This window comes from Bufo gargarizans, chromosome 3 (genome assembly GCF_014858855.1).
Source record: "Bufo gargarizans isolate SCDJY-AF-19 chromosome 3, ASM1485885v1, whole genome shotgun sequence".
NCBI lineage: Eukaryota > Metazoa > Chordata > Amphibia > Anura > Bufonidae > Bufo > Bufo gargarizans.
In genome coordinates, this window is record NC_058082.1 from 210,098,902 (window position 1) to 210,111,238 (window position 12,337).

General features: G+C 40.0%; 1 protein-coding gene across 2 annotated transcripts in view; it reads right to left on the bottom strand.

Moving 5' to 3' along the window:
- Nucleotides 1-1,301: 1,301 nt before the first annotated feature.
- Nucleotides 1,302-12,337, bottom strand: part of SLC5A7 (solute carrier family 5 member 7) — a 40,006-nt gene continuing 28,970 nt past the window's right edge. For both annotated transcript variants that reach the window (XM_044287317.1, XM_044287318.1), the window contains exons 6-9: nucleotides 6,440-6,583; nucleotides 4,074-4,227; nucleotides 3,387-3,604; nucleotides 1,302-2,456 (exon numbers count right to left, since the gene is read on the bottom strand). In XM_044287317.1, coding sequence (XP_044143252.1) covers nucleotides 1,827-2,456; nucleotides 3,387-3,604; nucleotides 4,074-4,227; nucleotides 6,440-6,583 — 1,146 coding nt within the window. In that variant the 3' untranslated portion in view covers nucleotides 1,302-1,826. The remainder of the gene's footprint in view (nucleotides 2,457-3,386; nucleotides 3,605-4,073; nucleotides 4,228-6,439; nucleotides 6,584-12,337) is intronic.

Here is a 12,337-nt window from a genome sequence, read left to right on the forward strand (position 1 = left end):
ATGCAACTGACAACACTGGCTAACCCCTCAGGCTGATGTATTTAGCCAATGTATTCCTGTCAGGAACTCATCAGAGCCCTTTTGCACCACCGTCAAGGTATCTCAGCGTAGCATGGGTTCCTACCACTAGACTACCTACGGTGTGTGAGTTGCATATCATTATAGTGCACCTTTCGCAGTGATTTATGATCTTGTTAAACAAAATGAACTGCAATCATAGTTAATTTACAGATTATTATAGTCTCCAGTCAAAAACAACATACCAATTTCGAGTGGAAATGGGGCTTAGATACTGGGTTAGACAAAGCCATGTCTCTTTATGTATTTCTTAATAAATCCTTTAATCTCTTGGATAAGTTTAGGGTTGTGTAGTGATGATTGGTTGGATTGACACATCCCTGTTCAGTAACTAAGGCTGTACAGAGCAGCCAAAGCTTGGGAAAGAACGTTCCTAGGAACATTCCTGTCTGATCATTGTACACATGTTAAATGCATTTACATGCAGCAATGACCGCTGTTGTATGGTGGTGAATGATCGTAGTTATGATCATTCATCCCCCTACAGTTTCCTTGTTTGTTTGCAACACATCCCTGGGGATTCTAAGCTGAACAAAGGAGATATCACCCAATGAGTGAGTATTTGCTTGTTCATTAGGAGATTAAAGGCACCTTTACACAAAACAATTATCGTGAATTAGCTGTCATACAAACTCTCATCCCTGATAATAGTCCTAATAATCGGCATGTAAAAGGGTCTTTAGGCAGCACTAATTTATCAAACTCTATAACAGAAATAAGAGACCAATGAATATAAAGTTTCAGGGGAAAGGAGAAGGGTGTTCACTTGTGAAAATGAGTTGAATTTAGGTTCTTCTAGAAAGCTGCCTAAATAATTTCTATACCATTAATACTTCTCCATAGTTATACCGAGTAAATATTATGAAATGTTATTTGCAGTTAGATGAGCAATGAAAAAAACATTACATATGTTATTCCTGGTCACGTAAGTGCAGAACTGCTGGTGTTATAAAACCATATCATAAAAATAAAATCTATGTAATGTGAAATGTTCTGCCATGTAATCACATCTGATAAATGATATGGCAGTGATCTATGGCTACTATCTAATCATTTAAGTTCTAAGGAGAATTACACATAAAGAAAAGCTGCAGATACACACAATAGGCATTTTTGGCGCAGTAGTTTCATTGAATACAGGCCCACATAGGAGGGTCATCAGAGGAGGTGAGAGCTGCATTTAGATCTGCTCTGAATTGGGATAAACCATCACTCCAGTGATTGCCTGTCACCCTAGAAAATTTTATTTTCCGGGCACTAGATTTTTGTTTACACAGTATGATTTGCTACCCCCAAAGCAATGTTTTTGGTGTCTGTCTCAACAATGCGTTCACCTGATGAATTAGTGTTTGCTTGTTCATTGGGAGATCGGCTACACCTTTACACTGGCCAGTTATCGGGAACGAGAGTTCCTAGGAATGTACCTTCCTAGCAAGGGCCCAATTGCTAGCTGGTGTAAAGAGGACTTCAATGTATGTATGTGTATTTTAACATATTGAAAATATTGCTGGGTCTGTAAAACAAAACCTAGCTCAAAAAGTATCACAATATTTTAGTAAAGTTTGTATGAAGATCAGCAATACGTGACTTCATACTGGGAGGGTTGATATGATGTGTATGTTTAATTGTGCAATGCCATACATATATAAACCATAAAATTGTAGTAAAACACTGCTTACCATCTTTATTTCTATTTATAGAGTTTTCATTGCTAATTATTAAGAAGTAGCGTTCTTATTATGGCTATATCAGAGGTCCTTGTTCTCAAGTTCTGGAGACTCTGGGCTTGAGTCCAAGTCACTGATTGCCTGCTTATTTACAAAGGTGTTCCCCAATGTTATGCTGTGTCTTGGCTTCACTGGAGCTAACTCTGACAAATTGATATTATCATTCTTCACAAGAGTTGTCTTGTCCATGTTCTCTTCGCTGTGCTTGGCCACCACAGCATTTAGGAAGTCATACTTTGGTGACAATATTCCCTTTTCAAATAGATATTTGGCCAAGTAAGAGATGGTAATATTGCTAACAAATGAAACCAGCATAGAGAGTGTTTTAAATGGGAATCTTTGTAAATATATGTTGTTCTTGTCTACATAGCAGTCCCCATAACAGATCAGAGCCTGTAGATGTAGATATGGTTCTCCTCCACTTATTCGTAGAAAAAGCCCAAAGATGTACCCTATAACAGAGCCATAGGTATTGGTTCCTTTGATAAACAAGACACAGAGCAGCTGAGGAAAAATGACGATGTAGACCAAGTCAGAGCTCAGGTACCAAAGTCCATATACCGACTTGGCAAGTAATGCCATGGCTGTTGCACCTGCCCCAAATATAAAGACTGTGATCTTCATAACCAAGGAGATTTCCCTCTCGGATGCCTGGAAAATAAAGTGGTATTTGAGTAAAAATGTAGTCATGTCTACAAGAGACAGCACTTTTTTGACCCCATATGTAGGTAAATGAGTTATAAAAATTACCAATGATCTTTGCTATACTGTCTCTATCATTCATTTTATGTTTTGCTATACTGAATGGTTGGAGTAGGCAGCAGATTGCTCAGTCAAGGAGTAAATGCTGGAGAACTTGGCACCAAATGTTTTATTACCCTGCAGAAGATCAGCAGGTGAAAAGGAGAATAATACCATGGGATGCATGGACATACCAGGTTGTTCAGATCAAGATATACTCTTTGTAGAAGCTATCCACTCAGGTTTGATGATATCCTGGAAAGACCTGTTCTGTACTATCTCATAAACCACTAACAATGAATATGAAAATGAGTTTTCTAAACCAAATAACCAATTTAGATAACTCTCTATTTTAAATTTAGGTAACTTTTAAACCTTTTCTTGTAGTAGAGGGAAATTGCACCAGCAATTAATTCAACCTTCCTTTATTCTCATTCCTTCCTTTATCATCTAGTTAGCAAGACTGGAAAATATTGAATTTTAGTTTAAGTTATGTAAAAGCAGTGAGAGTATGGAACTGTCAGCCAGATTAGGTTGTGATGGTGAACTCAAAAAGTTCAGAAGGGACAGGAATGTATTAATTACCTGAGTGTACTAATATTGCAAATTATAGTTGACAAAGATTTTTTTTCTAAGGTGAAGAAAATTGAATTCTACCTCATGAGGTTTTTTTTTTTCATTCTTTTCAGTCAAAATTGCAGGTTAACAGTCTTTTTCAGTCTTATAAACTGTGTCTTAATGTTATGTTAGTGTGGTATTATAGCTTTTTTATGGTCATTATTGTCTTAAACATGTGTGACAATACTTGTCTAGTAGAGAAATTTCTCAGCAGTAACTTACATTTTGTCTAAATGAAAGCTGATAGATATTTCTGGCAAACATAGAACTAGCAGACAAGATTGAAGAATCAGCGGATGACATCACAGCAGCGGATACGGCACCAAGTCCAAAGAAAGAAATGTAAGGAGGACACAGATACTGAAGAACAATGGGCAGGATCATATCTGTTTCATTTCTGCTTTGTGGGTCCGGTAAACCATAGGCAGTTTGATTCCACTCTAAAAAAAATGTGGAAGCAAAGGCTTTCTGTTAGACTACTACATTCTAAAAAAATAAAGATAAATTGCATTTGTCTTACATTAATAGGCTGCTGTGAATATAAGGATAGTTATCAGTGTCTTTCACTGATGTCCATAGTATACACCATATGCTGTGTACAAGATCATCAAACCTAGAGATTAAAGCAGAATTCCCATCGCTGACATTGGTGGCATATCACTAGGCTATGCCACCAATGTCAGATAGGTGTGGATACCACCTCTGTAACCCCATCCTATCTCCAGAATTGGGCTCCCAAAGTGAAAGAGAGTGCATTGCGCACTTATGACCATCTTCAATTCGCTTCTACTTTGGGATGTTTGTTCTGGAGATAGGAGTGGGTCCCAGAGGTGGTAGCTATAAAAATACCATACCATAGAATACTGTAAGTTTCCAATGAAAAAATGTAAATATGTAAACTTTTCATACCTGTTGAAGCTCCTATAGCACCAATGAGAACTGAGGGAATAGCCATTACTAAACATCCAAAAGCAGCTAAGATAGAGAGAACTTGGGCATAGGTTGCTGAGGATGCTGATAAGACCCGTTGGAAATATGCCTGCCAGGGGATCCCTCCCAGCATCTACAAAATAAAAATAAAAATTAACTTATAGCATAGCTATTTTTTACTTGAGGAGCATTTAAAATAGTATCTTTATAAAGGATAAATTGACAGAGCAATGCTAGACAACAGAAAGCAGAAAGTCACCACTGATGTTTTGTTTCTTTACAAAAATAAATGACAGTTCAGCATGTCCGCAAAAAAACTTATAGCATTCAGTATTTTTGCGGGCCCATAGACTTCAATAGGGCCATGTCCTGATTTTCTCTGACAAGTATAGGACATGTTTCACTTGTTTTGTGGAGCCGTGGAATGGAACAAAGGGGCCCCATAGAAGTGAATTGTTCAGCATCTAATCCGCAAAAAAACGGATCCGCATTTTTGCAGACAACATACGGCCATCTGAATGAGCCCTTAAAGGGGTTTTCCAGGACTTTCCAGGCAGCTGCAGGTTACAGAAAGTAAACAGGGTACAGATATAGAAGACCACAGCTCTGTACAGTGTGTAGTGCTTGTTCTCAGGTACTGCAGCCTAGCTCACATTCATTGAAAACCTGCATTGCCAGCGAATGGCCACTACACAATTGACAAAATTGTGCTGTTTCAGCTCCATATATTCTTTACTTCCAGAATCTGCAGTTATTACTAACAGCAGATTGGTGGGGTTGCAGGCAGTGATGGTCAGTTGGCATTGTTCGCCAGCGAACACATGCGGGCTGCCATCTTGACTCACCCGTCCGGCGATGCAGAGGTAAACCCTTACCTGTGCCTGTGCCGGGAGCCGTTCTGAAATCAAATGCGGTCACTGGGAGCAGCCGCCAGGGGCCTTCATCGGGCTGTTCTCGGAACTGCCTGCTCCCGGTGACCGCATTTGATTTCAGACCGGCTCCCGGCACAGGCACAGGTAAGGGCTTACCTGTGCTTTGCCGAATGCGTGAGTCAAGATGGCAGCCCGCATGTGTTCGCTGGTGAACAATGCAAACTGACCATCACTGGTTGCAGGGTGTTGGGCCCCACCAATCCCATATTGATGGCCTATCCTATAGATAGATCATCAATATATTAGCCCTGGAAAATCACTTTAATGCTCACCACAGGAAGCTTGCAACATTTTAAACAGGAAATTACTTTGAACATCATTATTCAAAACCATACTTAACTTTACCCTAAAAGATGTGGCATGTGTGCAGTCTGCTGGCAGCCCACTGCATAAGGGGTTAATGTGCTTGCCTTATCTATCCCTCACCAAAGGCTGCATATAGGCAGGAAACAGTTAACTGGCAGCCCTTAATAACAATTGTTAGGTGTCGGCTGGTCCCACCCCTGTAGGCTAGAGCTGCCAGCTGCCAGGAGAGAGTTGAGGAGCTTCTGTTTGAGAGTGGACACAGCCTAGAGAAGCAGAAACAGTCTGAGATACTGCACCCTGTTGAGGGTGCCGTAGAGGTGCAAATGAAGAGAGAGAAAAATTGCATGCCTTGGCCAACTTGTCAGCTTGCACAAGTTATCAGAAAAGTGACTCATGGGAATCTATATGCTGTTTATAACCCCTATACACAGCCTTGAGACAGATGCCTATGCAACGCGTGTGATGAAAAATCTACCTATTATTGCAAGCAGCTGTACTCACAACTGCTAAAGTTGCCAGTAAAGTGGTTCATCTGTTACCCCTAAAACCAATCTCGTTATGGCATGCACCAACACTGGCATTGCTGCTACTATTCAGGTCCCCTGCCTTGCATCTGAAAACCCAACTACATCAAGGGCACCCCACTTAACACCAGGCAAGAGCCCCAAAGCTAGGATGTGCCCAAGGGGAATAAAGGTTGTGCCCCTCCAACCACTGCAGAGCCCAGGCAGCACCATCATTGCTGCCACCCCCACTATCTTCCTCGCTGAGCACTCCACTCCTGGGCTTGCTGCATGCCCATGGATTTATATAATCCCAGTTCTGTTGTGATCACATAACTGCTTCAAAACTGCACTGTGTTAACACGGCCTGAAGCTTATAGACAAGAAGCTTGTAGGAAAAATTGCCAAATGTCATTTATAAATATGCCACATTATTTCCAGCAAATTGTGAATGTGTCCATTTAATATTTAGGAAATTATTTTTTCAAATACAGAAGTTATCCTGAATTAAAGGTGATGTTGAAGTCTTCCATTTTCAAGCTGTGTTCTTTTTCACACAAGTCTCAACAATATGAAAAGAAGATTTCTAGAAAATATTGTTTACCAGAAGCAAGAAACTGTCAATCCAAGACCAGGCATCTTCCTTCCTTATGTTGCCCAACCAAGGATCCTTGTAGACTTCTTCTACAGCTGTCACTGTGATGTCTGTAACTGCAGGATGAGTCATTGCAAACGGTACACTGATCCACTGCAACACAAAGAGACAGTATGTCTGATGAAATGACACTGGTAATAAACATGGCCATTTTTCCCTTTAAAAAAAGGTAATGTATTTTATGGGATGTCATATGACAGACACAGGTCTGGCATTCCCAGACAGTCATTGAAAATGAGCCAAATGGCAAATCACTGGAATGATAAAGCAATATCTGTAGTAGATAGTAAGAAAGAAAAATCGACTGATAGAGAGATTGATAATAGATACATTTGATATTCATAGAATATCTCTTTCAACCCTCTTATCACATTATCATTCCTCATCAGAGCAATATCCCCCTACAGATCCAGATCAGAAAGTGAATGAGCTGATTTTTCAGCCTGCCATCTGGGTTCCTTGCTATTTCTTTTCCATTGGGGGCCCATGGAATTACAGAAATTATAGCCATGACAAAAGCACCCAATGGGGACATTCTATTTAAGACAACACATATCATTTTGCTCTTGCAGAAAATTAAACTCAATCTGTACACTGGATGTTTTGGCAATTCACTGCAGTTTTTGACTGTAGATGTAATATTGCTAAAATTGAACACACTCCAAACGTGCTATGTGGCCAAAAGAATGTGGACACCTGAGCATCACACCTATACGAACCAAAACCATGAGGTTGTACCCCTTTTTATAGCCTCCACAAGATTTTGGAGTGTGTCTGTGGGAAATTTGTGCCCATTTAGCCACCTATTCTGGACAAAAAGGTCTGACTCAAGATCAGCATTCCAGTTCACCCTCACGTTTTTTGGTATGGTTGAGGTCCAGGCAGCTTGAGTTTTCCAACACCAACGTCGTCAAACCTTGTCTTAATGGATTTAAAATTTTGCACAGTCATGCTGGAACATTTTTCCCCAAACTGTTGCTACAAAGTTGAATGCAAATAATTGTCTAAAATCTGTTTAAATGTTGTAGCATTAAGATACTATCTCTTATTGGAAATTAGGGACCTATTCCAAACCCTGAAAGGTAGCCATTGTCCATCCTTCACAAAATTCTACAGTATGTGCTATGCATTCTGATAGTCCAGATCTATCCATCAGACTTCCACAGAGTGAAATTTATTAATCTCTCTAGAGAACACCTCTCATTCATTTTGCACCTGGATACTGCTACCAGTGGCAGCCTCACCAGGTGGGACAGGAGTCAAATGACCCACGTTCTGGAGATAGCTGCAGTCCCCAGAGAAGAATATGTAATGCCATAACTGTCTAGGGTAGGAACAGCCTGGATTCCAGACTGATGCAGTACAGAAAACCAGCAAAAATGGGGTGAAGGGTTTTGTTTAACTGCTGCTGATTTATTTAGTGCATAGACTATTTCCTACATTGGATACAATTGTGTTCACTTCTCAGCAGAGAGGACTGGGTACATTATGTACAGGTTTGCTGCCTATGATGTCAATAAATAAGAATACTCTTGATTAAATTGAAAGTAAAATGTTACAAATGGTGAGAAATTTAAACATATATAGAAAATATAGGGAAATTGTAGAACTTTTCATTTAAACAACGATTAAAGGCTATCTACACTTTTGGGAGCATTTTTTTATTATTGCATTGTACTCATTTTTTTAAATTGGTTTTAGAAAAAATATGGCGTCCTTTTTTGTACAGAGCTGACATGCTCTAGTAGCATCCTTTGGATTTTCTGTCTTTTCTACCAGACCAGGAGCAGACAGACTCCTTATCTCTGCTCTCTAACATTATAAACACTCATTATAGCTCAGTTCTTATCATACTATTAAGAATGTGGCTTAAATAAGTGTTTATGACCTCTTAGAGAGATTAGAGATAAGGTTTATTAGATGACTGGCACAAAGTGAAGGCACCAGTCACACAATAAGAAAAACAGTTCACCCTTTGTGACAGAACAGCTCAATATTTTTTACCCAGCTTCGGCAGTGACATCATATTGAACATGTGACAATTGCAGCCCACCACTGGATTCTTCAGTGCACTGCTAAGTCCAGTGATCAGCTGCAGTAGTCACGTCAATGATGTGATGTCACTGCTGCAGCTGGGTAAATAGAGCCCTGCTGCAAGAACCAAAGCAGCAGTGGGGGTCCTGTCAGGTGCTGTTCAGTCTCCTCCTGAAACTGGAAAACCCTTTAACAACCCATATCCCATATTATAAATATGGTTTCCACAACCCTGTTGTGGAAAATTTTCAAGTGGCCTTTTAGATGTGCCGTGGAAAAAGTCTGCAGCAGAAATAAGTGGTATGTCATGTATTTTAAACAAGAAACGCCAAAGCAGTTGCACATCCAAACATTTAATTAGAATTTTTTTTTTATTAATGCTACAAAACCACACACAGTATTTCTAATAAATGCATGCAGAGACATACATAGAAAAAAACTAAGTTTGCACATCTTAAAAGTAAAGTCCTATAATAAGGAAAGCAAAAACCCCTGTGTAGCTGGCCAGACCTGTCCTAGGTTGCTAATATAGCTTGTGTGTTTATACATCTAGACCTGCCAATAACCTTAATTCAGTTCCTATGTTTGTGTGTTAAAGACAAACGCAGAGTTATTTACAGTGACTTCAAGTTTAGATGTCACATAACTGTTATACAGTTGCAAGAAAAAGTATGTGAACCCTTTGGAATGATCTAGATTTCTGCACAAATTGGTAATAAAATGTGATCTGATCTTCATCTAAGTCACAACATTAGACAATCACAGTCTGATTAAACTAATAACACACAAATAATTAAATATTACCATGTTTTTATTGAACACACCATGTAAACATTCACAGTGCAGATGGAAAAAGTATGTGAACCCTTGGATTTAATAACTTGTTGAACCTCCTTTGGCAGCAATAACTTCAACCAAACGTTTTCTGTAGTTGCAGATCAGATGTGCACAACGGTCAGGAGTAATTCTGGACCATTCCTCTTTACTGAACTGTTTCAGTTCAGCAATATTCTTGGGATGTCTGGTGTGAATCGCTTTCTTGAGGTCATGCCACAGCATCTCAATCCGGTTGAGGTCAGGACTCTGACAGGGCCACTCCAGAAGGCGTATTTTCTTCTGTTTATGCCATTCTGTTGTTGATTTACTTTATGCTTTGAGTCGTTGTCCTGTTGCAACATCCACCTTCTTTTGAACTTCAGCTGGTGGACAGATGGCTTTAAGTTCTCCTGCAAAATGTCTTGATAAATGTGGGAATTCATTTTTCCTTCGATGATAGCAATCCGTCAAGGCCCTAACGCAGCAAAGCAGACCCAAACCATGATGCCCCCACCACCATGCTTCACAGTTAGGATGAGGTTTTGTTGTTGGTGTGCCTCTTTTTCTCCACACATAGTGTTGTGTGTTTCTTACAAACAACTATACTTTGGTTCCATCTGTCCACAGAATATTTTGCCAGTACTGCTGTGGAACATCCAGGTGCTCTTGTGCAAACTGTAAATGTGCAGCAATGTTTTCTTTGGACAGCAGTGGCTTCCTCTGTGGTATCCTCCCATGAAATCCATTCTTGTTTAGTGTTTTACATATCGTAGATTCGCTAACAGGGATGTTAGCATATGCCATAGACTTTTGTAAGTCTTTAGCTGACACTCTAGGAGTCTTTTTCACCTCATTGAGCAGTCTGCACTGTGCTCTTGCAGTCATCTTTACAGGACAGCTACTCCTAGGGAGAGTAGCAGCAGTGCTGAACTTTCTCCATTTATAGACAATTTGTCTTACCATGGACGGATGAACAGCAAGGCTTTTGGAGATACTTGTATAACCCTTTCCAGCTTTATGCAAGTCAACAATTCTTAATCGTAGGTCTTCTGAGAGCTCTTTTGTGCAAGGCATCATTCACATCAGGCAATGCTTCTTGTGAAAAGCAAACCCAGAACTGCCATGTGTTTTTAATAGGGTGGGGCAGCTGTAACCAACACCTCCAATCTCATCTTATTGATTGGACTCCAGTTGGCTGACACCTCACTCCAATTAGCTCTTGGAGATGTCATTAGTCTAGGGGTTCACATACTTTTTCCACCTACACTGTGAATGTTTACATGGTGTGTTCAATAAAACATGGTAACATTTAATTATTTGTGTGTTATTAGTTTAAGCAGACTGTGATTGTCTATTGTTGTGACTTAGATGAAGATCAGATCACATTTTATGACCAATTTGTGCAGAAATCCAGATCATTCCAAAGGGTTCACATACTTTTTCTTGCAACTGTATATTGTGTTCACAGAAGCAGAAATGATAATATGCCTTTAAGATTCATTATATTAATGTGAGGTAAGCTCAATGACACAGCAGAAACAAGAGAAAGCATAGGGTTAAACTGTTGTTGCTGGGCAGGAGTCTTGACCAATCCTAGCCAGCCTCACACAGCCCAGGAGTTTTGACCAATTACAGCCAGCCTCACACACAGCTTGTGTGGGAATTTCCCTTAGCAGGAGCTGCTGGAATCATTATTCACCAGAAAGAGAAACTGAACAGACATTCACTCCACTAAGAGCTGTTTTTCATGGAAGCAGAGAGGCTAAAATAGGTATTTAAAACAGTTATATAAAGTTCCTACTGTTAATATAGTGATTAGAACTGTATACTGAACCAGTTATATGTGTGTTTACTTACAGTTCCACCAAATCTAATTACAAACTAGAAATCAATTGCAAATTACAAAGTTCACATTTCAAATTCAAATTCCATATTGCAATACAATTTGCATACAACCATACCAATCATACTCAACCAATCTGCAAATAGCTACTGCTAACAGCATAGTGCAAATGGCGACCAAATTCAGCAAGTGAACTATTAGTTAGATCTCAGATATACCTCTCAGAGAGATCATAAAGTGCTTAAATAACTTAAAATGAGAGTACAGATACTCAAGAGAGAAATATATCCACCATTTTATGTTGAATGACAAGAATGAACAGTTGAACCCCCATCTTAAGCATACAGCCATTTTGTGATATCTTTTCAACACGTGTTTTGTACATGGACTATCCACTGCAGAGGCGGCAGTATTATATAAGATGAAAAGTTGAAGTTAATAAAGAAGTTATTTCAAGCATTTGGTGTGCTCTTTAAACCTACTGTTTCCATAGAATGGACCTAGAGAAATTACAGAGTAATAGACAGTCTGGTTAGACTAAAAGTGATATCAAAATTCTTCTAATGCCACAGCGCAAAAGGCACTTCATGGTGCTGCGCTTACCACAGTAGAACTATTACCCTCAGAGGGCGAAGCGATAATGCTCCTCAACTTGCACAAAAAAGAGCACATTAAAGCAGCGGAGCACCAGCATATACTGCTGCGCAGAAACTGATCCCTGAGTGAGCAAGCAAAGACACCTCAACAGAGCTACCATAGAGGCCATAGAACGTGCACATTAGTCAAACTGCAGCCAACTCTTAAAGTGGCAGAACGGCAAAGGCAAAATAGTCAGAGAAAGAGCACCAACCCTCCTGCGATCCCTAGAGAGAGAAAGAGACACATGGTGGGAGGACAAAGTCCATAGCTAGAGTACCTGCACCGCTATCCACGAAGAGGCCACGTACTGCAGCCAGCTAGTTCCCGCCACTAGGCCTAAAGCCTGCAGCAGCGTATCCAAGCCAGCACTTCGCAAGTCAGCGTATCCAAGCCAGCCCATCGCAAGACAGCGTATCTAGGTACAGATTATCGCAAGTCAGCACAGATCATCGCAAGTCAGCATGGTGCATCGCAAGTCAGCACAAAGCATTGCATCACATCAAGAAAAGACAATT